The 26,588-nt window shown below is 41.1% G+C and overlaps 2 protein-coding genes across 14 annotated transcripts in view; one reads left to right on the plus strand and one right to left on the minus strand.

The window, feature by feature from the left end:
* The window catches only part of SENP7 (SUMO specific peptidase 7), a 170,808-nt gene that overhangs the window by 143,729 nt on the left and 491 nt on the right, over window positions 1–26,588 (minus strand). For 8 of the 9 annotated variants that reach the window (XM_070791352.1, XM_070791305.1, XM_070791208.1 and 5 more), the window contains exon 2: window positions 1,634–1,719. In XM_070791352.1, coding sequence (XP_070647453.1) covers window positions 1,634–1,673 — 40 coding nt within the window. In that variant the 5' untranslated portion in view covers window positions 1,674–1,719. Of the gene's footprint in view, window positions 1–1,633; window positions 1,720–9,147; window positions 9,167–26,588 lie in introns of those variants that run through there. The other variant, XM_070791009.1, reaches the window with a different exon arrangement.
* LOC109567806 (putative protein ARB2BP) lies at window positions 1,177–26,338 on the plus strand. 5 transcript variants are annotated; one of them, XM_070792202.1, is made up of 3 exons: window positions 1,177–1,591; window positions 2,941–3,007; window positions 25,918–26,338. In XM_070792202.1, the coding sequence occupies exons 1-3, from the start codon at window positions 1,397–1,399 to the stop codon at window positions 25,923–25,925; spliced, it is 270 nt and encodes an 89-aa protein (XP_070648303.1). In that variant the 5' UTR covers window positions 1,177–1,396; the 3' UTR covers window positions 25,926–26,338. The 5 variants fall into 5 exon arrangements, with proteins under 5 accessions (XP_070648303.1, XP_019828412.2, XP_019828486.2 ...); XM_019972853.2 differs by lacking the exon at window positions 25,918–26,338 and adding an exon at window positions 7,366–8,850; XM_019972927.2 differs by lacking the exon at window positions 25,918–26,338 and adding an exon at window positions 7,366–8,850 and having other exon boundaries at window positions 1,177–1,337.

Raw genomic sequence — 26,588 nt, forward strand, 5'->3', positions numbered from 1 at the left:
GGGATGGGGTTTAGAGATCAGCTTGCATCCTTTTTGGCTAGGCCATCCCTCCTTGCTCATGTCTAACACACACACGAATCTGAATGTGTGTGTACTCAATCATGTCCCACTCTTTAAGACCCCATGAACTGTAGTGGGTTGCCATTTCCTATTCCAGGGTATCCTCCCCACCCAAGGATCTAACCTGCGTCTCCTGCAACTCCTGCATTAGCAGGAGGATTCTTCACCAATGCACCACCTGGGAAGCCCTATATATATACATATATATTAATATAATACATACATATACTTTCAAAGGCAAAGAATATAGACTACACACACATACACACACACACAAATGGTAACACTGGTTGCTTATGAAAAGGAATTTCAGGTTTTCCGCTGCTTCAAGCAATGTCCCAGAGATCCTTGCTCACGCTTCTTTGCAGCCAGAAAAAGACTGAGATGCACTGCCACAAGGGAACTCAAATAAATTTAGAATTGTTAAGACTATCTATTCAACAACAGACGGCACATTAAGAAATAAGAAAATGAAATGATTCGTTGTGTGTTAGTGTACTAGACTGTAAACTTATCAAAGAGCCCCTACTCCCTCCTCCTCTGGTAGGTCCACGGGACTTAAAACAGGAACTTAGGTACCCTTAAAGGACGAGATCTTTAAGGAAAACTTGCTGACTGGGAGGAGCTCCACCTGACTTCTTACAACACCCTCTTTTGTGTTTCTAAAATCCAGTACCCAAAACTAAAGATAATCATTTAACTGCCAAAGCATTTTCAAAAAGAAAAATATGCTGAGAATAAAAACACAACGAAACAGGGCTTCAAGTCCTTTGTTAGACTTTTTAATCACTTTTGGAAGAAGGGGGTGTCTAGAAAAGAAAAGGGTTATTAAGCGGGCTGGCTCCTAAGTCCACGCAAGGCACGACGTTTGCAGCAATTTAGACGAGAAATGTCTGGACAAGGAAATGGCAACCCACTCCAGTGTTCTTGCCTGGAGAATCCCAGGGACTGGGGAGCCTGGTGGGCTGCCGTCTATGGGGTCGCACCGAGTCGGACACGACTGAAGCGACTTAGCAGCACAGCAGACGAGACATGAAGTGTCAATTAACAAACCCCGCCTCTCCTTCGCAGCTGCTTTTACCTGCCTGGGGTGGGGGCGGGGGCGGGGGCGGAATGAGAAAGAGGCAAACTCAAGAATCAAAGGAAGAGGGGAAAGTGGGGTCAGGCGCCGAGAAGCTGGAAATGAAACAGCAACATTGGTGGAATTACGAAGAAGGCGTGGCAGGAGAGCGACAAACCAACCGGGAAGACCCGTGGTTCGACGAGACCCAAGCAAGGTGCTAGCAGGAAAACAAAAATGAAAGGGGTGACGGGGTGAAAAGCGACTGAGGCTTTGATGACAGCTCGGACTGGGTCTTCAACCCGCAGGGGCCGGGGAGACCAGGGGACCTTCCATTGTGCGGGGCCCCACCGCTCCCTCCCCTCCGCTCCCCGCACAGCCGAGCCAAAGCCGGAGCCCGAGCCGGAGCCGGAGCCCTCACAGCTCCGGGCCGCAGCTCCCGTCGCCGCCTGTGTCTCCCCTTTGCCCGAGGTAGGAGATAATATGCTCAGTCCTCCTCCGACCCTTTCTCACCAGCAGAAGATCGTCGTCTCCCGGCCTTCCCCTTGTCCATCTTCTCCTCCTGCTGGAATCGCAGTCGCTGTCACCTCAAGCCCCCTCTGAGTAGGGGAGGGAGGGGGAGGGGAGAGGGGGGAAAAAAAGCCAAGAACGTGAGAATTGCGCTTGCGCAAGAGCAGTCGCCGGCCTCAGACCGGAAATTACTGCCCCTCCCACCTCCATCCGGAAATCACTTCCTGGGACTTGTTTGCTCTGTGGGTTAGCCGCTCAAGTGTTTGTTTAAGTGGCGTTTTGTGCCTATAGGACACTGAGACTGGGTGTGAGGTTTTAGCCCATAAAGGTTTTGTTGACTTGAAGATGCGGTTGACTAAAAATTAAAGCAAGGAAGCTAGGAATTCCCCCACTTCGCTACCCCATAAATCGTCCTTTGATGGTATTACTTTACTCGTGGCGTCTGCTATGTGTCTGTTCTCAAGGCGCTTCCTCAAATTTAGAAGCAAAAAGACTTTAACAAGACAAAAATCAATAGCCTGTTAGTTTAGCAGTTGGAGTGGAAATCAATTAAGTCAGCTGAGGGAAAAAAAGTAATAGGATCTCTTCAAAATCCAAATCCATAATTTTTAAAGGACAGGGAAAAAGCTGGACCCCAATTTTTTAACGTAAAATAATGAAATGCTATAAAGTGGGTGGCTGTATATTAATTTGTTCAACTAATTTTTATTACAGTACTTAAGGGAATAACCCTGACTTCAACGAACTCAACGATTAGTACTTTGGGGCTGATTACTTTTTTAGTCCTTTCATAGGACCCATCAGTTTATAAAATTGTTCTATTTGATTAGCCATAAAGTACATATTTGAATACTTTTTTTAAGTGGGTAAACTTTAATCATAGTAAGTTTAACAAAATAACACAGAGCACTCTGGTTAGAGGCAAATGATACTGGAATGTTCCAGCAGTTTAACATCCGCTCCCCTCTCCCCCATCTTGCCAAGGCTGGTAATGGGACTTAACTTGTTCAATTCACTGCCAGAGCCTGGCTTTTGCTTTTTTAGCCTTACTTTTTAATTACTGTGTCGTCTGTGTTGGAGCTAGGGGTAAGTCTCCAGGTGATAATGCCTATTGGGCTCGGGGGAGTGTCTTGCAAGGTCAGAATGGCTGAAAAGCAGAAATACGTCAGGACTAGCTGCGAATGAAATTCACTACAAGGATTTCATTTAGAGGCTCAGTTTATTTCTTTTTAGCAAATAAAAACACTGCCTAATGAAAATATCTGAATTTTATTATATAAGTCAACTTTTTTAATTGAATTTTACTCCAGAATCACGCTGGCTTGATTCATCAGCGGATATTATACGAAACAGAGCTGGGAAAAGATGGAAATAGAGGTAAGAGATGGAAACATAAAAAAGGAAATTCTAAGTAAGCCTAATCCATTTCTGTGCAAAGCTTCCTTAAAAGTAAATGGTTTTAAAGTTTAGCAGTAAGTCAACCTATTAGAAATGACATTATAAGAAATAATATTAGTCAACTTGCAAACATATCATTTAAACTTATCATTCAACCAAATATAGCATTTCTGTTAATACAGAGAGTGAGTCAGATTGTTTCTTTGAATGGAGCTGGTTTTGAATAACATATTTGAAGATAAATGACCTTTAAGCTCAAAAACTTGAAATTTGCTTTTTAAACCAGTATTTTTATTGTTTTTACAGTATCTACTGCATAGTTGTATTGCAAACAACTTAAAGGACTAAAAAGTTCCATCTTTTGAGGGAGTCATTTAACAATCTCACTCTGCAGTTTATGAAAGACTAATTACATGATCTTTTGTTTTATAGTGTTTTATGATGTTGAGGTGAAAGCTTCCTTATTTTAAAATAAGTGAATTGTGAACTTTTAAAATAAATGAATCATTCAAAAAAAGTGAATGATTCCCTTAGTATGTTTGTAGATAAGGTCATTTCTTTTATGTATGTTTAGCTCACCATGTATAGAGCCTTTTAAATTAAGATTGTTTGAGATTAGAAATTCATCAGCCCAGTATTTTATAGGAGGAGAGGATGGACAGGTTTGATCTTAATGAGTATGGTTCTTTATTGGGTGTTAAAAGTGTATATAAAGTGTTTAAATTAGATATTCTATTTTTGTTTTGACTATAGGATTAAAAGCAGTGGCTATGATTTTTTTAATAGTTACAGGACATGATGGCAGTGTTAAATTGATCAACTCTTTATTTTACCCATTAAGTAACAATGTCTTTGAGGAGAGCTTAAACTAAAAATGACACTTCTCTTCCCAAGTGAATTAACTTTTAAGTACAATCTGAATATAAATAGGTTTGGTTGGTGACTAAATATATCAAGGAACAGCTATATATGAATTCAGGGGAGAGTTACATGTTGAAGTGTATTAGCCAAGCAATGTAAACTACAATAAATTGTAAAGTACTGTCTGCCTTTTCATTCTACAGGATACTCTGCACCTTGCTCCTTTTCTCTCCACTTAAATACTTGTCCTTTATTTATCGGTGTGCCATATTGGTTATCCAGTTTGCAAACTCCCATTCTTTTCCCCTGAGAATTGTTTCTCAAACAACTAGGTACAAACGCACTTAACAAAGGTGAAAAAGAGGAATTGAATGCCATATATTACATGCTATTAGAAAATACCGATTTTGTTTTACTCTGATTGAAAGAAAAGTTAGCTAACAACATTCTTTAGCTCTTTGGTTTAGTTTAGTTGATTTAGGTTTAGTTCATTGAGTTTTACATACTAGGTTATCTTTCTATTTCAGTAGAGAAAAGGGCAGTTTGTTTGAATAAACAAAGTATTTTTAGATATAAGAGATAACTGCTTTTCTGTACAAACCTCATCCATGCCAGACTATCAAATAGACCCTCCTTTTGGAGAGCAATTTAGCAGTATCCGGTAGAATGGAAGATGTCAACATGACTTAGAAATTCCACTTGTAGGCATATTGCCTAGAGAAACTCTTGATATGTGCACAAAAAAATATATAAGAATGTTCATTGTAGCTTTATGTGCTTAGTCACTTAGTTGTGTCTGACTTTTTGTGACCCCATGAACTGTAGCCCACCAGGCTCCTCTGTCCATGGGGATTCTCCAGGCAAGAATACTGGAGTGGGTTGCCATGCCCTCCTCCAGGGTATCTTCCCAATACAGGAATTGAACCCAAGTCTCACTCATTGCAGGCGGATTCTTTACCAGCTGAGCTACCAGGGAACCCCACTTTGTTTATAATCGTGGAAAACTGGAGCAGCCTTAAAGTTATTCAACAGAATAATGGTTAAACCATGGCATATTCAAGCAATGGAACACTATAAATTAGTAAAATGAATGATCTCGGACTGTGCTTATTAATGTGGGAAAAAATCACAATGTTGAGTGAATAAGAAAGGCTGGGCAAGAGAGAGATTTTTTTTAATTTCATATTTCTCAAAAAGAAGATCATCCTGTCTTATTTTACAGAAACTTCCATGTGTGAGACACTGCATAAAATGGCTTTTATCTATATTAATTCTCACAACAGCCTTGTGAAATGTTATCCTATTTTGCATTTATGCATTGAAAAAATATTTGTATATCCCAGACACTGTTCCAAGTACTATAGATAGAGCAGTTAATTAAACAAAGTTCCTGTTCTCACAGAGCTTTCATTCTAGTGAGGAGAGACAATTTTTAAATATACAATTATATATCAGGTGGTAATGTAGGCTATGAAGAAAAATAGAGTAGAGTGGCAGGATAGAGGGTAATATCATTTGCTGTTTCAGATAGTATAAACTAAAACTCAGAAGTTGAAGAAACTGAAACTGATAGAGGTTAAGAAACCAGCTAAAAGTCATTCAACTTAACATTTGGAGCTAGAATTTAAACCCAAATCAAGTAATCTACTTCCAGAGGCTCCTCCTATCTGTCACTTGCACTCTAGGAAAAGATATTAATTACATAACAGCACCTGAGATCAGCAACACTGAAGGAAAAGTTTTTAAAGGAACAGAAAATAGCAGTCTATATAGGTTGGATAATTTGGATAACCAAATACCTTCATAAAGTACTGGTTGGGTATGGGAGTCAGATTCAGAAAGTGAGAAAAGAGTTAAGAAATCAAAGCAAGCTGGCACTGTTTTGATTTTACCTTAAGCCTTGAGTGGCACTGAAAATCATTTTAAGTGCTATTTATTGGAAGTGGGTTGTGGTTGCTAGTGCGAGTGTTCAGAAATTCAGGAGCAAGAGTATTAATGTATTTGTTAAGAACATGAATTTGAGTCACATAGCCTCAGTACCTAATCATTTAACAGTTGTTTGATTTTAGCACAAACCACTTAACCTTTTTTTTTCTCCCCAAAATAAAGTCTATTGAGGTTTTTTTCCTCCCGGGACTTAACCTTTCAAGGACTTTTCTTTCCCTTTGGGCTATGACTACAATAACTAAGTTAACTTCTCAGTCACTTTTAGTTTCAAACATCAGAATAACCATATCTTCTATTATTAGATAACTTGATCATAATCTCCAGTGCCTGGTTCACATTTCACATCTACTGCCATCCCCTGTCGTTTATTTAATAGCAAAAATATTTAAATGCTTACTGTGGAGATAAAGACTAACCAAATGAGAAAAACAAAATCTATTCATTCTGAGCTCACTATAGCAAGGGAGTCAGCCACCATCACTTGCATTCTGGCAGTGACTCAAAAGCCAGCAGACGAGCAGGAAAGCTTTGTAGTGGAAAAAAAGGGAAGGCTGCTGGCATGTCCTGATTGGACCATATCGGCATGAGGAAGCTGTCTACAAGCTAACTAAAAGGGAGCCATCCTGTGTCACTGGTTAGGGGTGCCTATGTGGCTTTCTCTGGTGGGTCCTAAGTTGGAAGCAGGTATAAAAATTACGGAAGCTATAAGTTATTAACCAAGTCTTGGGACTTGCCTGGTGGTCCAGTGGCTGAGACTCCACATTGCCAGTGCAGGGGACCCCAGGGTTCGACCCTTGGTCAGGGAACTAGATGCCACATGCTGCAACTAAAGATCCTGCATGCCACAGCTAAGACTGGGCACAGCCAAATAAGTAAATAAATACAAATCAAGTCTTGGCCATTTGGGGCCAACTGTGACAGAAGTTATTGTTTGACTTCTCAGATTGTCACTAGAAGTAAGCAGTCTCACTTCCTGAGATTCTGCCTTTTAAGACTGGCTTCCAGGGCTGTTTATTGTAGATGAGAGATTTACTTCCTGGGCAAGTTGCTGCAGATTGTGGGTCAGAGTTCTGTTTTTATATATGGTCTATCCATTGTCCCTTAGTGTATTCAACTTCTCACTACTGTGCATTTTTCACAATTATTTTGAGTTAAAATCTCTACCATAGGTTAATATATTAATGTCTTCATGTTTGCTGTTTGGTCACTAAGTTGTGCCTGACTCTCTTTGCAACCCTATGGACTGTAGCCCTCCAAGATCCCCCATCTATGGGATTTCCCAGGCAAGAATACTGGAGTGGGTTCCCATTTCCTCTTCTAAGGGATCTTCCCATCCCAGGGTTCAAAACCACATCTCTTGTGTCTCCTGCATTGGCAGGCAGATTCTTTACCATGGGGCCACCAGGGAAGCCCTAATATCTTCATAAAGTGCTTAACTTAACATGATTTCCCACAGGAAGACTTAAGCAAGATGAAATTTGTATTTTATTTTTTTCTAGTACTGACATAATACTGCTTTTTACTTTCAGTGGTTACCAGTGACTCAGAAACTGAGCTTCCGAAAATTTATTGAACAATCTGACTTACTAGAAGAACTTAAATATGACTTCAATGAAAAAGCTGAATTGAGACACACTGAGACACATGGGCCTTTTGCCTTTAACTATTATAAAAATGTCCTGGAGAGGAATAGCAAGCGCTACTGGGCCCTTGGCCATTTGCTTGAACAATACATTTATGAACTTTTGGAGAAAGTGTGCAAATTACAAAAAGTATATATCCCACCAGAGGCTGATAAGGAACCAAGAAGCTTCTTTTTCATGAGTGAGAGAGCGTTATCAAATCATCATTCTGCTCTTCTTGTCCTCCTTCAAGACCATGGGGTCTTTAGAGCTGGTCAGTGGAGTCAGCAAGCAATAATACATCATGGTCTCCAGCATGGAAGTCAGATACCATGTATTCAAATGGCATTGCAGGCACATTATGATGTAATTGTGCTAAACCCCAATGACAATTTTGTGGACCAGCAGACAGGAGAAGAGTGGAAAGGCCTTTTAACACAAAATGGTGAGTTCGCTTCCAAAAAAATGGTTCAGACAAAGAGCTTTTTCTCTCTCCAGGAGTCTCTCCAATGTATTCCAAAAAGATGCAGCAACACCCCTGAAGAACACATGGCTTATATTTGGGATTACTTCATTTCAAAGACTGAAGGCAAGGATGTTGCTTTCATTGTACATGGTTATGGAGGCTTGGTTTTTATGGACTTGCTTGTTCGTAAAAAGTGGGATGTGATGAGCAAAGTATACGCTGTTGCACTTATTGACTCTGAACATCATGTAGGACACCAGTTGGGACGCGATGTCCAGTTATTAGAATGGATAAAGCAGCACTGCCGTGAATGGGTGACAAGTCCAAAGCCTTTGGATAAACCTGCAACAACCGTTTTGAAAAAGGAGTTTCCTATAGTTTCTGCTGGTACAGAAAAACACAACTTAGCCCCTTCCTCTAGCCTTCAGTCAATTTTTAAATACTTTAGAAAAGCTTTGAAAGCCAAAGCAGCTAATTTCTCTCGAGTGTCCATAGTGACTAGAAGCTCCACAAAAAGAAAGCAAAGTGCTTAAGTTACTTTTTTTTGTCATCTAAGATTGTTTTGTCCCACTGAAACTTTGCAAATGTAGATGCTAGAAGAGAAGAACACTTCCAACTCACATGCAGTATTATGTTCTGACTTCAAGTCTGATTTGCTGAATTTGTTTAAAAGCAAATATGTTTTGCAAATATGTTCTGTAGCCTACTGATGAACCAGGAAGTCAGTACCATCATTAATATTTTACAATATTAGTCAAAGTAGTCTTGTTAGAGGATCTTCTTAGGAAAAGATTTCATATGGTTTAATGACACCAAAACTGTAATTGATAGAAATTAAATATTAAGTCAATATTTGACTTCTGTATTATTAGCACTATATTAAAATTATAAATGAAAATAAAATTAAGTATCATAAGGAAACTCCATTCTTGGTATATTTGTGAGTTTTTTATTTTTCTTATGTGTGTGTTTACTCATACCTTTGCTAATATCTGACTGTCTACTATGTACTAGTAAATATTAATGTTGGGCACATTAACAAGGCCAACAGTGCCTTTATCTTTCTTTGAGGTTCACAAGGAAAAACAAATTACAAGTGTGAAGAGTGTTAAGAAATAAAGGGCATCATGGAACATCTAATATGAGAGCTAATAATAGCTTTGGGGTTCAGGGAATACTCCTTTGACAAAATGATGCCTAGTTTGAAGAACAGTAGTAGTTACCTGGGAAAACAAAGTCACAGTCAAAGGAATCACATGTGCAGAAGTCCTGAGGCAGAAGAAAGAAGTCCAGTTCAGCAAGAGCTAAAAGATTATAGAATAGTAGTAAAGGAAACATTCATTAAACATTCATGACATTCATTAAAGACAGGAAAATTCAAAAGTGATTGGTGCAATGGGGATTTTGTAGTGGGGGAAAGATAGGACTCAACTGCAAATACAATGATGGGAGTGGGGGAGGAGTTATAGCCAAGTAGCAATGAATACCAAAGGCAGTGGCACCCCACGCCAGTACTCTTGCCTGGAAAATCCCATGGACGGAGGAGCCTGGTAGGCTGCGGTCCTGTGGGGTCTCGAAGAGTCGGACACGACTGAGCAACTTCACTTTGACTTTCCACTTTCATGCACTGGAGAAGGAAATGGCAACCCACTCCAGTATTCTTGCCTGGAGAATCCCAGGGACGGGGGAGCCTGGTGGGCTGCCATCTATGGGGTCACACAGAGTCAGACACAACTGAAGAGACAGCAGCAGGATTCTTACTGCAGGCAGGGCAGGGCTGGGAAGATATTGACAGTGGAGTATGAGGAATTTTATCAAATATAATAGAGAATGTTCAGACACCAAAGGTGAGATTTTCACTAACTGACTCAGCAGAATTTTTGCTACACCTGGACTAAACAGACCAAGGGCAGAGCCCAATGTCAGAGCCTACTCAAGAGAAGGGCTCCGAGCAGCCAAAATCAGATTTGATGGACAGAAGTTTTGTCAGTAGCTGCTAAGTTAAGTTGGAGAAATAAACAGGCAGCTTACTTAAGGCTGCAATGTCGAAAAAAAAAACTTTATTCTAATAACAGTGGAAACCATTGGATGGTTTTAGACAGAATACTAGCAGATTTACACTTTATAAAGAATATCCTAATTGTAGTTTAGAGAATAGTTTAGAAGCAGAACACGCTTGGAAGCTAAGAGATCAAATAATTTTGGCAGTAGTTTGAGAAATGTTCAATGCTTTTTTTTTTATATAAGTGTAAATGTCTTACAGTATTTAAGTGTACAGCAAAATGATTCATTTTTTTGTGGATTATATTCCATCATAGATTATTATAAGATATTGAATATAATTCCCTGTGCTATACAATAAGGGGCTTCCCTGGTAGCTCAGCTGGTAAAGAATCCACCTGCAATGCAGAAGACTTGTGTTTGATCCCTGAATTAGGAAGATCCCCTAGAGAAAGGGACAGCTACCCACTCCAGTATTCTGGCTCAGAGAATTTCATGGACTGTATAATCCACGGAGTCACAAAGGGTCAGACACAACTGAGCAACTTTCACTTTTTCATACAATAAATCCTTGTTGCTTCTCTATTTTATAATAGTTTGCATCTGTTACTCCCATACCTATAATTTATTCCTTCCTTTGCTTTGGTAACCATAAACTTGTTTTCTATATCTATGAATGTTTCTTTTGTATGTACATTCATTTGTATTATTTTTTTAGATTCAACATATGAGTGATACCATGTATAATTTGTCTTTGACATTTCACTAAGCATAATATTCTCCAGATCCATCCACATTGCTGCAAATGGCAATATTCCATTCTTTTTATGGCTGAGTGATATTCCATTTCATTTGCATATGACATCTTAATCTAATCATCTATCAATGGGCATTGGGTTGCTTCAACATCTTGCCTATTGTAAATAGTGCTGCTATGAATACTGGGGTGCATGCATCTTTTCAAATTAGTGTTTTCATTTTTCTCCAGATGTACACCCAGGAGTGAATTGCTGGCTCATATGATAACTCTATTTTTGGCTTTTCAAGGAACTCCCATACTGTTTTCCACAGTGGCTGCACCAATTTGCATTCCCACCAACAGTATACAAGGGTTCTCTTTTCTCCACATCCTCTCCAATATTTGTTATTTGTAGACTCTTTGATGAGGGCCATTCTGACAGGGGTGAAGTGATATTTCATTGTGATTATAATTTGCAGAGAAATGCTTAATACATGTAATGAACAAAATTTTGTGATTGGAGGTCAGGAATAAGGAGAAGGAAATAACAAGGAGTGTTCCCAGATGTTTTGTCTTCAGCAACTAGTTGGACAGAAATACAATACTATTTACTAAAAAGAAAAAAGAGAAGTATCATTTACTGAAATAGGACTACCGGTGAAAACTTTATTTTGGTGGTTCCAGAAAGTTTTAAAGAAAGATAAAGGAATAGGTTACAAGTTTTTTTTTTTTTTAGCTCTGCCCCTACATGAGTACTAGAGGAAAACAGATGTTACATTTGAAAATTTGACTCTGCCATATCTAATGGGTCATATGAATTTTTTTGTACATAGCTCTTTCTAGTTCTTCTAGTGTTCTAATTCCTAATGGTTTTGTTTTGTTTTTGGTTTTGGGCCACATCACACACCATGTGGGATTTTAGTTCCTCAACCAGGGGTTGAACCCATCCCCTGCACTGGAAGTGAAACCATTTACCTCAGATTGGGACTTGACCCCACATGGCTGAGACTTGAAACCAGTCAAAACCCAGTTTGGGACTCAAACTCAGCCAAAACTCACAGTCTTCCCACTGAGGTCACAGACCTGGTTTAGGACCTAATGAAGCTCAGGTTCTTGATGTTCTCATCACAGAAAGAATTCAGTAAGAGACAAAACGATAGGTAAGAAGTGGAGTTATTCAGAGAGAAACACACTCTACAGACAGTGTGGGTCAACACAAAGGGCCAGTGCAGTGGCCTTGAAATGTGGTGTGGTTGGCTTTTATGCGCTGGGTAATTTCACAGGCTAATGAGTGGGAGGATTATTCCAACTAGTTTGGGGAAGGGGGTGGGGATTTCCAGGGGTTAGGCTACCACCCACTTTTGGTGTTTGATGGTCAACCTTGGAACTGTCATGGCACCTCTGGGTGTGTCATTTAGCCTGCTGATGTGTTACAGTGAGCCCATACAGAGGATCAAGGTCTAGTCAAGTTGACTTGTCTGCCATTTTGGACCCATTTTGTTCTAATCAGTTTATGTTGTGCCCTCCAGCTATATCATTCTTTCAAAGGTGGTGCCCTGCCCTCTTCCCTCCTGTTTCAAAAGCAGACTCCTAATCACTGAACCATCAGGGAAGTTCCTCTTAGTTCTTTGTTTTTTCTAAACCTAGTTTAAGGCCACAGGACTGGAAAAGGTCAGTTTTCATTCCAATCCCAAAGAAAGGTAATGCCAAAGAATGCTCAAACTACTGCACAATTGCACCCATCTCACACGCTAGTAAAGTAATGCTCAAAATTCTCCAAGCCAGGCTTCAGCAATACGTGAACCTTGAACTTCCAAAGGCAGAGGAACCAGAGATCAAATTGCCAACATCTGCTGGATCATGGAAAAAGCAAGAGAGTTCCAGAAAAACATCTATTTCTGCTTTATTGACTATGCCAAAGCCTTTAACTGTGTGGATCACAATAAACTGTGGACAATTCTGAAAGAGATGGGAATACCAGACCACCTGACCTGCCTCTTGAGAAACCTGTATGCAGGTCAGGAAGCAACAGTTAGAACCGGACTTGGAACAACAGACTGGTTCCAAATAGGAAAACGAATACGTCAAGGCTGTATATTGTCACCCTGCTTATTTAACTTACACGCAGGGTACATCATGAGAAATGCTGGGCTGGAAAAAGCACAAGCTGCAATCAAGATTGCCAGGAGAAATATCAATAACCTCAGACAGGCAGATGACACCACCCTTATGGCAGAAAGTGAAGAGGAACTAAAAAGCCTCTTGATGAAAGTGAATGTGGAGAGTGAAAAAGTTGGCTTAAAGCTCAACATTCAGAAAACGAAGATCATGGCATCCGGTCCCATCACTTCATGGGAAATAGATGGGGAAACAGTGGAAACAGTGTCAGACTTTTATTTTGGGGGGCTCCAAAATCACTGCAGATGGTGACTGCAGCCATGAAATTAAAAGACACTTACTACTTGTAAGAAAAGCTATGACCAACCTAGACAGCATATTGAAAAGCAGAGACATTACTTTGCCAACAAAGGTCCGTCTAGTCAAGGCTATGGTTTTTCCAGTAGTCATGTATGGATGTGAGAGTTGGACTGTGAAGAAGGCTGAGCGCCAAAGAATTGATGCTTTTGAACTGTGGTACTGGAGAAGACTCTTGAGTCCCTTGGACTGCAAGGAGATCCAACTAGTCCATTCTGAAGGAGATCAGCCCTGGGATTTCTTTGGAAGGAATGATGCTAAAGCTGAAACTCCAGTACTTTGGCCACCTCATGTGAATAGCCGACTCTGATGCTGGGAGGGATTGGGGGTAGGAAGAGAAGGGGACGACAGAGGATAAAATGGCTGGATGGCATCACTGACTCAATGGCTCTGAGTCTGAGTGAACTCCGGGAGTTGGTGATGGACAGGGAGGCCTGGCGTGCTGCAATTCATGGGGTCGCAAATAGACTGAGCGACTGAACTGAACTGACACTATAATTTCTGTTATGTACTGAATGTTTGTGTCCCCCACCAAAATTCATGGTGAAATTTTAATCTCCAATGTGATGCTATTAGGAGGTGGGATATTTGGGAGGTGATTACACCATGAGAGTAGAGCCCTTATTACCAGGATTAATGCTATTATGGAAGAAACTCAGAAAGCTCCCTTCTGCAATGTGAGACAACAACATCAACAACCTCAAATATGCAGATGATATCATGCTAATGGCAGACAGCGGAAGAGTAACTAAAGAGCCTCTTGATAAGGGTGAAAGAAGAGAGTGAAAAAGCTGACTTAAAACTCAACATTCAAGAAACTAAAATCATGGCATCTGGTACCATCATTTCATGGCAAACAGGAGAAAAATAGAAACAGTGAAAAATGAAAAACCAGTTTTCTTTCTTTGGGCTCCAAAGTTTACTGCAGATTATAACTGCAGCCATGAAATTAAAAACCACTTGCTCCTTGGAAGAAAAGCTATGACAAACCTAGACAGCATATTACAAAGCATAGACATCACTTTGCCAACAAAGGTCCATATAGTCAAAGCTATGGTTTTTCCAGTAGTCATGTATGGATGTGAAAGTTGGACCATAAAGAAGGCTGAGCATCAAAATATTGATCCTTTTGAACTGTGGTACTGGAGAACACTCTTGAGAGTCCCTTGGATAGAAAGGAGATCAAACCAGTCAGTCCTAAATGAAATCATTCCTGAATATTCATTGGAAAGATGGATCTGAAGCTCAAATTCTTTGGCTACCTGATGTGAAGAACTGAGTCACTGAAAAAACACTGATACTGGCTGGGGAAGAATGAAGGCCGGAGAAGGGGACAACAGAGAATGAAATGGTTGGATGGCATCACCAACTCAATGGACATAAATTTAAGCAAACTCCAGGAGATAATGAAGGACAGGGTGGCCTGGCATGCTACAGTCCATGGGGTTACAACGAGTTGGACACAATTTAGTAATTGAACAACAACAGCAACGTGAGACACAGTGAGAAGACAGCCATCTATGAAGCAGGTCTTCACTGGACACTGAATCTACTGATACCCTGATCATGGACTTCCCAGATCTAGAACTGTGAGGAATACTTTCTGTTTAAGGCTCCCAGCCTATAATACTCTGTTGCTACATATTAGATTACCCCAAAACTTAGTGACTTAACACAGTATTTATTATCTCACAGCTTCTGTTCAGGAGCAGCTTAGTTGAGTGATTCTGGTTCAGGATCCCTCAGAAGAGCACACACCAGATGATCTGAAGCATTTAACTCAGAAATATGTATTTCCATAATCCAGACATTGTAAGACCACTAATATTTTAGTGGTTAGGGCAACATTTAACATTAAAATAGCAACTAAAAGTTAGGATTGATGGAGATAGGGTCCAGTATATTTATTCTGTAAAGTTTAGGCTTAAAATGTTAAGATTTTATGACCATGAAAAAAAAAAAGACAAGCCATGGTGATCTACAGTTGAGCCTTAGTAACTCACTGTATGGACTTGTTACACAGGCTGCTTCTATTAAAAAATTAACCTAACACTTGTTAAAATAGTAAAGAAGACTTTATTCAAGACTATTGCAATTAGGGTTACTGCCAACAGAGAAGAAAGATCAGGCTCAAGTCTAAACACAACAAAGACAGGTAGGAATTAACACTCAAGAATTAGAGTAGGGGTATTAAAACTGTTTACCTCAGATTGGGACTTGAACCCACATGTCTGGGACTCCAGCCAAAACCCAGTTTCAAACTTGAACCCACATGACTGGAACTCGAACCAGGCCAAAACCCATGGTACCTGGTTTCAGGGCCTAAAAAAGCTCAGGTTCTTGATGTCTCACTGCAGAAAGACTTCGTGAGAGACAAACTGATATGTAAGAAATGGATTTATTCGGATTCAGAGAGAAACACAGTCCACAAACAAGAGTGTGGGCCATCACAGAGGGCAAGTGTACTGCAAAATGCAGCACAGTTAGTTTTTATAGGCTAGGTAATTTCATATACTAATGAGTGGGAGAATTATTCCAACTATTTTTGGGAAGGAGTGGAGGTCTCCAGGACTTGGGCTATCACCCACTCCTTGGTCTTTTGCCCTGCAACTGTCATGGCACCTCTGGGTGTGTCATTTTGCTTGCTGATTGAGGATCAAGGTCTAGTCTTGTCTGCCATCTTGGTCCCATGTGATTCTAATTGGTTTAAGTTGTGACCTTGGGTCATGTCATTCTTTCAAAAGTTGTGCCCTGCCCCTTCCTCTCCTGTTCAGTTCAGTTCAGTTCACCAACTCTTTGTGAAAGTACATTAACAGGGAGGGAACACGCACCACCCATCAACAGAAAATTGGATTAAAGATTTACTGAGCATGGCCCCACCCATCAGAACAAGACCCATTCTCCCCCTCTGTCAGTCTCTCCCATCAGGAAGCTTCCATAAGCCTCTTATCCTTCTCCGTCAGAGGGCAGACAGAATGAAAACCACAATCACAGAAATCTAACCAATCTGATCACATGGACCACAGCCTTGTCTAACTCAATGAAACTATGAGCCACCCAAGACAGACAGGTCTGGCAAACCACTTCAGCATTCTTGCCTTGAAAACCCCATGAACAGTATGAAAAGGCAAAAAGACAGGGCACTGAAAGATGAACTCCCCAGGTCAGTAGATGCCCAATATGCCACTGGAGATAGGTGGAGAAATAACTCCAGAAAGAATGAAGAGACAGGCAAAGCAAAAACACCACCCAGTTGTGGATGTGACTGGTGATGGAAGTAAATACTGCATAGAAACCTGGAATGTTAGGTCCATGAATCAAGGCGAAATTGGAAGTGCTCAAACAGGAGATGGCAAGAGTGAATGTCGAAATTTTAGGAATCAGCCAACTAAAATGGACTGGAATGGGTGAATTTAACTCAGATAACCATTTTATCTATTACTGTGGGCAAGAATCCCTTAGAAGATATGGAGTAGTCATCATACTCAACAAGAGTCTGAAATGCAGTATGTGGATGCAATCTCAAAAATGATAGAATGATCTCTGTTCATTTCCAAGGCAAACCATTCAATATCACAGTAATCCAAGTCCGTGCCCCAACCAGTAATGCTGAACAGTTGAAATGAATGTTGAATGGGTCTATGAAGACCTACAAGACCTTCTAGAACTAACACCCAAAAGAGATGTCCTTTTTGTTATAGGGGACTGGAATGCAAAAGCAGGAAGTCAAGAAATACTTGGAATAACAGGCAAATTTGGCATTGGAGTACAGAATGAAGCAGGGCAAAGGCTAATAGAGTTCTGCCAAGAGAATGCACTGGTCATAGCAAACACCCTCTTCTAACAACACAAGAGAAGACTATACACATGGACATCACCAGATGGTCAACACTGAAATCAGATTGATTATATTCTTTGCAGCCAAACATGGAGAGGCTCTATACAGTCAGCAAAAACAAGACTGGGAGCTGACTGTGGCTCAGATCATGAACTCCTTATTGCCAAATTCAGACTGAAATTGAAGAAAGTAGGGAAAACCACTAGACCATTCAGGTATGACCTAAATCAAATCCCTTATGATTATACAGTGGAGGTGAGAAATAGATTTAAGGGACTAGATCTGATAGACAGAGTGCCTGATGAACTATGGACAGAGGTTCATGACATTGTACAGGAGACAGGGATCAAGACTATCCCCAAGAAAAAGAAATGCAAAAAGGTTGTCTGAGGAGGCCTTACAAATAGCTGTGAAAAGAAGAGAAGCGAAAAGCAAAAGAGAAAAGGAAAGATATACCCATTTGAATACAACGTTCCAAAGAATAGCAAGAAGAGATAAGAAAGCCTTCCTCAGTGATCAAAGAAATAGAGGGAAACAATAGACTGGGAAAGACTAGAGATCTCTTCAAGAAAATTAGAGATACCAAGGGAACATTTCATGCAAAGATGGGCTCGATAAAGGACAGAAATGGTATGGACCTGACAGAAGCAAAGATATTAAGAAGAGGTGGCAAGAATATAGAGAACTATACAAAAAAAGATGTTCATGATCCAAATAATCATCATGGTGTGATCACTCACCTAGAGCCAGACGTCCTGGAATGTGACGTCAAGGAGTCTTAGGAAGCATCACTATGAATAAAGCTAGTGGAGGTAATAGAATTCCAGTTGAGCTATTTCAAATCCTAAAAGATGATGTTGTGAAAATGCTGCACTCAACATGCCCACAAATTTGGAAAAGTCAGCAGTGGCCAAGGACTGGAAAAGGTCAGTTTTCATTCCAATCCCAAAGAAAGGCAATGCCAAAGAATGCTCAAACTACCACACAATTGCACTCATCTCACACACCAGTCGGAGAAAACAATGGCACCCCACTCCAGTACTCTTGCCTGGAAAAGTCCATGGACGGAGGAGCCTGGAAGGCTGCAGTCCCTGGGGTCGCTGAGAGTCAGACACGACTGAGCGACTTCACTTTTACTTTTTACTTTCATGCGCTGGAAAAGGAAATGGCAACCCACTCCAGTGCTCTTGCCTGGAGAACCCCAAGGACGGCGGAGCCTGGTGGGCTGCCGTCTATGGGGTCACACAGAGTCGGACATAAGTGAAGCGACTTAGCAGCAGCAGCAGCAGCACACACCAGTAAAGCAATGTTCAAAATTCTCCAAGCCAGGCTTCAACAATACATGCACCGTGAACTTCCAGATGTTCGGCTGGATTTAGAAAAGGCAGAGGAACCAGAGATCAAATTGCCAACATCCACTGGATCATTGAAAAAGTGAGAGAGTTCCAGAAAAACATTTATTTCTGCTTTATTGACTATGTCAAAGCCTTTGACTGTGTGGATCACAATAAATGTGGAAAATTCTGAAAGAGATGGGAATACCAGACCATCTGACCTGCCTCCTGAGAAATCTTTATGCAGGTCAGGATGCAACAGTTAGAACTGGACATGGAACAACAGACTGGTTGCAAATCAGGAAAGGAGTACGTCAAGGCTGTATACTGTCACCCTGCTTATTTAAATTATGTGCAGAGTACATCATGAGAAATGCCAGACTGGATAAACCATAAGCTGGAATCAAGATTGCCAGGAGAAATATCAGTAACCTCAGATATGCAGATGACACCACACTTATGGCAGAAATCAAAGAAGAACTAAAGAGCCTCTTGATGAAAGTGAAAGAGGAGAGTGAAAAAGTTGGCTTAAAGCTCAACATTCAGAAAACAAAGATCATGGCATCTGGTCCTATCACTTCATGGCAAATAGATGGGGAAACAATGGAAGCAGTGACAGACTTTATTTTTCTGGGCTCCAAAATCACTGCAGATGGTGACTGCAGCCATGAAATTAAAAGATGCTTGCTTCTTGTAAGAAAAGTTTTGACCAACCTGGACAGCATATTCAAAAGCAGAGACATTATTTTGCCAACAAAGGTCCATCTAGTCAAAGCTATGGTTTTCCTGTAGTCATGTATGGATATGAAAGTTGTATTATAAAGAAAGCTGAATGCTGAAGAATTGATGCTTTTGAACTGTGCTGTTGGAGAAGACTCTCTGGGAGTCCCTTGAACATCAAGGAGATCCAACCAGTCCATCCTGAAGGAAATCAGTCCTGAATATTCATTGGAAGGACTGATGCTGAAGTTGCAACTGCAATACTTTGGCCACCTGAGGTGAAGAATGACTCATTTGAAAAAACCCCGATGCTGGGAAGGACTGAAGGTGGGAGGAAGAGGGGAAGACAGAGGATGAGACGGTTTGATGGCATCACTAACTCAATGGACATGAGTTTGAGTAAGCTCCAGGAGTTGGTGACGGACAGGGAAGCCTGGCATGCTGCAGTCCATGGGGTTGCAAAGAGTCAGACAGGACTGAGTGACTGAACTGAACTGAACAGTATCAGTGGATCCAAAACTAAGAGGAAATCTCAGGAGTAGAGAGAGTCTTGCTAAAGGCCACCCAAGGGCTTAGACATGAGGAATGAGGAATGATAAACTTGATTAGATATCAAGGTTCGGGATGACTTAGCAGGAATCTTACTAACAGTGACCTATGCACTCTCACCAGAGAAGGCAATGGCACCTCACTCCAGTACTCTTGCCTGGAAAATCCCATGGATGGAGGAGCCTGGTAGGCTGAAGTCCATGGGGTCGCTAAGAGTCGGATACAACTGAGCGACTTCACTTTCACTTTTCACTTTCATGCATTGGAGAAGGAAATGGTAACCCACTCCAGTGTTCTTGCCTGGAGTATCCCAAGAATGGGGGAGCCTGATGGGCTGCCATCTATGGGGTTGCACAGAGTCGGACATGAATGAAGTGACTTAGCAGCAGCACTCTCACAGGTCAAGGTCAAGGACTAGTCCCAGGAGAGGACTCAGAGGAGCTTAACTAAAATGTGGCCAAGGAGAGTTTTTGTCACTTGAGTGTCCTCACAACAGGGCAGCTAGCTTCCCCTGGGATCAATCACCCAGGTGAATGGGCAAGCAGGAAACTACACTATCTTTTATGACCTATGCTCTGAAGTGGCATACTGGTCTACTCTTTTCCTATTTGTTAGACACAGGTCACTAAGTCCAAGGGAAGAGGAATTAGACTCCACCTCTTGCTGCTGCTGCTAAGTCACTTCAGTCGTGTCCGACTCTGTGCAACCCCATAGATGGCAGCCCACCAGGCTCCCCCGTCCCTGGGATTCTCCAGGCAAGAATACTGGAGTGGGTTGCCATTTCCTTCTCCAATGTGTGACAGTGAAAAATGAAAGGGAAGTTGCTCAGTCATGTCCGACTCCCAGCGACCCCATGGACTGCAGCCTACCAGGCTCCTCCACCCATGGGATTTTCCAGGCAAGAGTACTGGAGTGGGGTGCCATTGCCTTCTCCCCACCTCTTGAGAGAATGCCAAACAATTTAAAGACATATTTTAGACAACCACATCAGAAATAATGCCAACTGAAACTAATGGTATAGCAGCTCAATGCAGTTGTTGCTTATAAAATCATCTTGGCTCTGGGAACATGTTTATCTTGAAACAGCTGTGTACTTAGCTACTGCTTTCCTTTTTCTCTGCAAAACATCAAAATTTTTGCCACAAATTGAAAAGAAAGCTTATTTTCATTTTCCTTCCTAGGGTCACCCTAAATAATCCCTTTCTCTGCCTTCTGATGTAGGTCTATTTTAGCAGCTTGAAGTCAAAAAAAGGACAGCTCCAGATTTCTGGCTATAAGCTGTAGACCAGAGACGTGCCCTGATAGAGGAAAGACTGATATGGGAGTCTGATATGCCACTTCAGGAAAATCCTAAGGTTTTTGGACACCAGTGTGTGATCATTTTTTCCCCTTTTTGTGGAAGATACCAACAGTTACAAGTAACAGGTTATGATCATTGTAAGGAAAGTATAAGATTTGTGTGTCGCCTCCCAATACTAAACATGGACTGTAGCCTGCTAGGTTCTTCTGTCCATGGGATTCTCCAGGCAAGAATACGGGAGTGGGTTGCCATTTCCTTCTCCAGGGGATCTTCCCCACCCAGGGATCGAACCCAGGTCTCCTGCACTGCAGGCAGACTCTTGACCCTCTGAGCCACCAGGGGCTTACCTAATACTAAACATATTTTTAACAAAAAAAGAAAACATGTTGTTTGTGAATTTGCTATGGGAAGTCTCTGTTAAAGAAGATGGCAAGAATTTCTCTTACTTCCTTTTCAAGGTTTCTTCAAAGGCAGTGGTTCTCTGTCTTCAAAGTACATAAGAATAACTTGGAAGTCTTAAAACACCAACTGCTAGGTGTCACTGCCAGAGTTTCTAATTCAGTAGGATTGCTAGGTGGGGCCACAAAATTTGCCTTTTAACAGTTCCCAGGTGATGCTAATGTTGTCAGTCTGAGGATCACACTTTGGGAACGACTGTTTGAAAGATTAGGAGTTACCAGAGAGGTAATAAAGTTAAATCTATCTCATGTGAGGTGAAAGTTATCAGGGATGATCATCTGGACCAAAGTTCCTCCCCTGAAGAAAGCAACAAAAGAGGTTTATTGGCTGAACCCATGTTTTATGGTCCCAATGATCCAACTGACACATTTGTCTCTCTCCCCACAGGAAAGGAAGTGGTGTGTCTCACTTGTCTTTCACGACCATTACCTCCAGTTGTCTACCATATAATTTAAGGGCAAATACAAATTAAAAATAAGAGATGTAATCCTCATTGTTGAAAACAAAGGGATTTCTTCCCCTCACACTTTCAGAATTTCTTTCTCCTTTTCAAATAGATGTAAATATTCATAATGGCTAAATAAGCTTCTTGCCCATCTCACAACTCAGGAATGTTTCCTCTAGAACCTGAAAGCCATCTTTTTAAAATATAAAGATCAAGGAAGGTAGTTCCCCTATCTCATAGTTCTCATGCCAGGGCAAGAACTTAAGTTTGATGGATGCCTTACTCCAACTGGCAAAACCATGTCCTGTCAAAAAGATTGGATAAAGCTAATTAACAAATAAAAGTAACCTCAATTATCATGGTAAAGTTAGGATGAACTTCACATGACAAAGTATGCTGTTAGGTTCTCTTGAGGACTGTTTATTGTTTATTTTGAAAATATGTTTGCAGTGGGGGTTATCTACTTGGCTAGTTAAGGGGGTGAGATTCCTTTCTGTCTTCACAATCTCTTCACAGATTGCCTATGATGCCCACCACAACCTGGTTTAGTGCTTATTCAAAACTAAATGTTTTCTTTCTTTACTATCTTTGTGGAGAGGATTTGTGGCTTGGGGGAAATCCTGTTTTTAGCAGTATTTCCTAAATAGTTCAGTTAGTAAAGAATCCGCCTGCAATGCAGTAGACCTCAGTTCGATTCCTGGGTCAGGAAGATCCACTGGAGAAGGGATAGGCTTCCCACTCCAGTATTCTTGGGCTTCCCTGGTAGCTCAGCTGGTAAAGAATCCATCTGCAATGTGGGAGACCTGGGTTCAATCCCTGGACTGGGAAGATCCCCTGGAGAAGGGAAAGGCTACCCACTCCAGTATTCTGGCCCAGAGAATTCCATGGACAGAGGAGCCTGGCAGCCTACAGTCCATGGGGTCCCAAAGAATCAGACACGACTGAGTGACTTTCATTTGTGTGGTTTCTGTAGCGTAGTCGTTATCACGTTTGCCTAACATGCAAAAGGTCCCCGGTTCAAAACCGCATGGAAACAGCTTCATAGGGGCTTCCCTGGTGGCTCAGGTGGTAAAGCGTCTGCCTGCAATTAGAGAGACCCGGGTTCGATCCCTGGGTCGGGAAGATCCCCTGGAGAAGGAAATGGCAACCCACTCCAGTATTCTTGCCTGGAAAATTCTGTGGACTGAGGAGCCTGGTTGGCAACAGCCCTTAGGGTTGCAAAGAGTCAGACATGACTGAGCAACTTCACTTTTCCTAAATAATACATCCCAGTTCCCAAATCCTAGAACAATTAGGTAACAGAAGACACTACCTACCCTCGGGCTGAGAGAGGAATGGTCAAGGTATTGCATAGCAATAAACTTTGCAAGGCATGAAAGGACAAGAAAATCCTTTTGTTTGGCCTCTGACTCTTAAGTATCCTAAAACTTTCATCTCACTTTTTAAAAATCAAAATAATATCTGCCCCAGAAAGCAGAGACCTCCCTAATTTTAGTAAACTGTAAGACAGGCCCACACCAAAAGAGAAACTTCAAATGCTACTAAATACAGAGTACAAAGTTGAGTTTTGAATCAAAAACTGTACCATACTTATACCCTGACTTGGATTTCTAGATCATCTCTCATGACCCAACCCACTGTAATCCTGCCACTGACTCTTGTGGTCATGGCCTGAATCTTGGCTGTACCAAATATATATTGCTCCACCAAAACATTCACAAAAGTAGATGATACCTGGCTCTTTTCAGTGTCATATTGTTCAGTTTGCTTACTCAATTACATCTATTCACCTGTTTCTGATCTCCTACTCAATTCCATCTACTAACCTGTTTATCATCTCCTTTGTTGGCAAAATGGGGGGGGGGGCGGAGATCACATAACAAGATAGAGTGATATCACTACAAATACTCACAATCCTTTAAGCTAGGCTTCAGCAATATGTGAACCAAGAACTTCAAGATGTACAAGCTGAGTTTAGAAAAGGGAGGGGAAGCAGAGATCAAATTGGCAACATTCCCTGGATCACAGAGAAAGCAAGGGAATTCCAGGAAAACATCTGCTTCATTAAAATTCTTAAAGATGTGGGAATACCAGACCACCTTACCTGCCTCCTGAGAAACCTGTATGAGGTCAAAAAGCAACAATTATATCCGGACATGGAACAATGAACCGGTTCAAAATTGGGAAAGGAATATGATAAGGCTATATATTGTCACACTGTTTATTTAATTTAAATGCAAGGTACATCTTGCAAAATGCCAGGCTTGATGAATCACAAGCTGGAATCAAGATTTGCTGGGAGAAATATCAACAATCTCAGATATGCAGATACCACTCTAATGACAGAAATCGAGGAGTTACTAAAGAGCCTCTTGATAAGGGTGAAAGAGTGAAAAAGCTGGCTTAAAACTCAACATACAAAAAAAGATTAGAGCATGTAGTCTCATCACTTCATAGCAAATAAGAGAAAAAGTGGGAAGAGTGACAGATTTTCTTCTCTTGGGCTTCAAACTCACCATGGATGGTGACTGCAGCCATGAAATTAAAAACTTGCTCCTTGGAAGAAAAGCTATGACAAACCTAGACAGTGTATTAAAAAGCAGAGACATCACTCTGCCAACAAAGGTCTGTATAGTAAAAGCTATGGTTTTTCCTGCAGTCATGTATGGATGTGAGAGTTGGACCATCAAGAAGGCTAAGTGCCAAAGAATTGAGCTTTCAAACTGTGGTGCTGGAGAAGACTCTTGAGAGCTCCCTGGACTGCAAGGAGATCAAATGAATCAATCCTAAAGGAAACCAACCCTGAATATTCATTGGAAGGACTGATGCTGAAACTGAAGCTCCAATACTTTGGCCACGTGATACAAAGAGCTGACTCAATGGAAAAGACTGATCCTGGCAAAGATTAAAGGCAGGAGGAGAAGGGGGCAATAGAGGATGAGATGATTGGATAGCATCACTGACTTAATGAACATGAGTTTGAGCAAAGTCCAGGAGATAGCAAAGGACAGGGAAGCCTGGCATGCTGCAGTCCATGCAGTTGCAAAGATTTAGACATGACTTAGAGACTGAACAAAAACAAACAAACTGAATTAGATTGTGTGTTAGTAGCTCAGTCATGTCTGACTCTTTTCAATCCCATAGACCACAGCACACCAGGCTCCTCTGTCCATGGAATTCTCCAGACAAGAATACTGGAATGGGTTGCCATTCCCTTCTCCAGGGAATCTTTCCAAAACAGGGATCAAACCCAGGTCTGCTGCATTGTAGAAGATTCCTGACTGTCTGAGCCACCAGGGAAACCCAAATTAAATCATAAATAGAGCCCAACAACATGACTGTCATTCCCTAGTCAGCTGACACTTCTTTTCCTTTTTTATTTCTAATTGTGATTTTAGGGAAAACATAAGTTTACCATATTAACAATTTTTAACTTCGGTAGTGTTGTTGTGCAACAGATCTCTAGAACTTTTTCACCTTAGAAAACTGAAACTTTATACCACTAAACACTTCATTTTCAGCACCATCCTCTTAGCCCCTGTAAATGCCACTCTACTTTCTATTTCTATTGCTGACACAAATAATCAATACTTAAACTATTCTAAGAAATAGAAAAGAGTTTTACTTGAGCCAAAATGGGGAATATAGCCTAGGAGGAAGCTTCTTAGTGGTTCCAAGGATCTGTTCCAATGAAGCATGGTTTTCAACACAGTTTTAAACCTTATTATTAAAACAAAGAACACACATCAAACACAACAGGGGTGCAATCATTCAATGTTTCAAAACAGACAGATTAGTATGAATTCAATGAGATAGCAGGATCCTGGTGTCTGGGAAGGAAACATCATCATCAAGAAACTATTAAACAATGCCATAGGTAGGGAGCTATTTATCTTTGTCTTAATTGAGGGCATTCTTTACCTTAATAGTTAAAGCAGATATGCTGTATAAGCATTCAACAGGTCATAATTCAGGCTGTTTTAGTTCACACAAAGTTCAGGCAGAACCATAGATAAAAGCCAGAAGGACTTCCCTATACCAAAATATGTGAAAAACTTCTCCATCACTCTTAGTATGTCACATTAATTATTCATGACAGTATCAAACCTTCTCCCTTTCTTCACTCTCCACAGATTCTTAGCAGACTACTTCCTTCAGAAATGGGAACTCTTAGCGAAAATCTTACTTCCCTGGTGGCTCAGCCAGTAAAGCATCTGCCCACAATGCACGAAACCCAGGTTCGATCCCTGGGTTGGGAAGATCCCCTGGAGAAGAAAATGGCAACCCACTCTAGTATTCTTGCCTGGAGAATTCCATGAACAGAAGAGCCTGGCGGACCACAGTCCATGGGGTCGCAAAGAGTCGGACACGACTGAAGCGACTAACATTTAGCAAGAATAGAGACGAAGATGTAGAGAATGTACTTATGGACACAGTGAGTGAAGTCGAGGGTGGGACAAATTGAAAGAGTGGCATTGAGATATATATACTACCATATGTAAAACAGACAGCTAGTGGGAAGCAGGTGTATAACACAGGGAGCTCAACCCAGAGTTCTGTGATGATCTAGAGGGGTGGGGTGGGGTCGGGGGGAGGGAGTTCCAAGAGGAAGGTGATCTTATGTAAAACAGACAGCTAGGGGGAATCTGGTGTATAACACAGGAAGCTCAACCCAGGATTCTATGATGACCTAGAAGGGTGAGGTGGGGCGAGGGGAGGGAGGACCAAGACGGAGGTGATCTGTGTATTATTATGGATGATTCACATTGTTGTATGTCAGAAACCAACACAACATTGTAAAGAA

Source organism: Bos indicus, chromosome 1, assembly GCF_029378745.1.
Source record: "Bos indicus isolate NIAB-ARS_2022 breed Sahiwal x Tharparkar chromosome 1, NIAB-ARS_B.indTharparkar_mat_pri_1.0, whole genome shotgun sequence".
NCBI lineage: Eukaryota > Metazoa > Chordata > Mammalia > Artiodactyla > Bovidae > Bos > Bos indicus.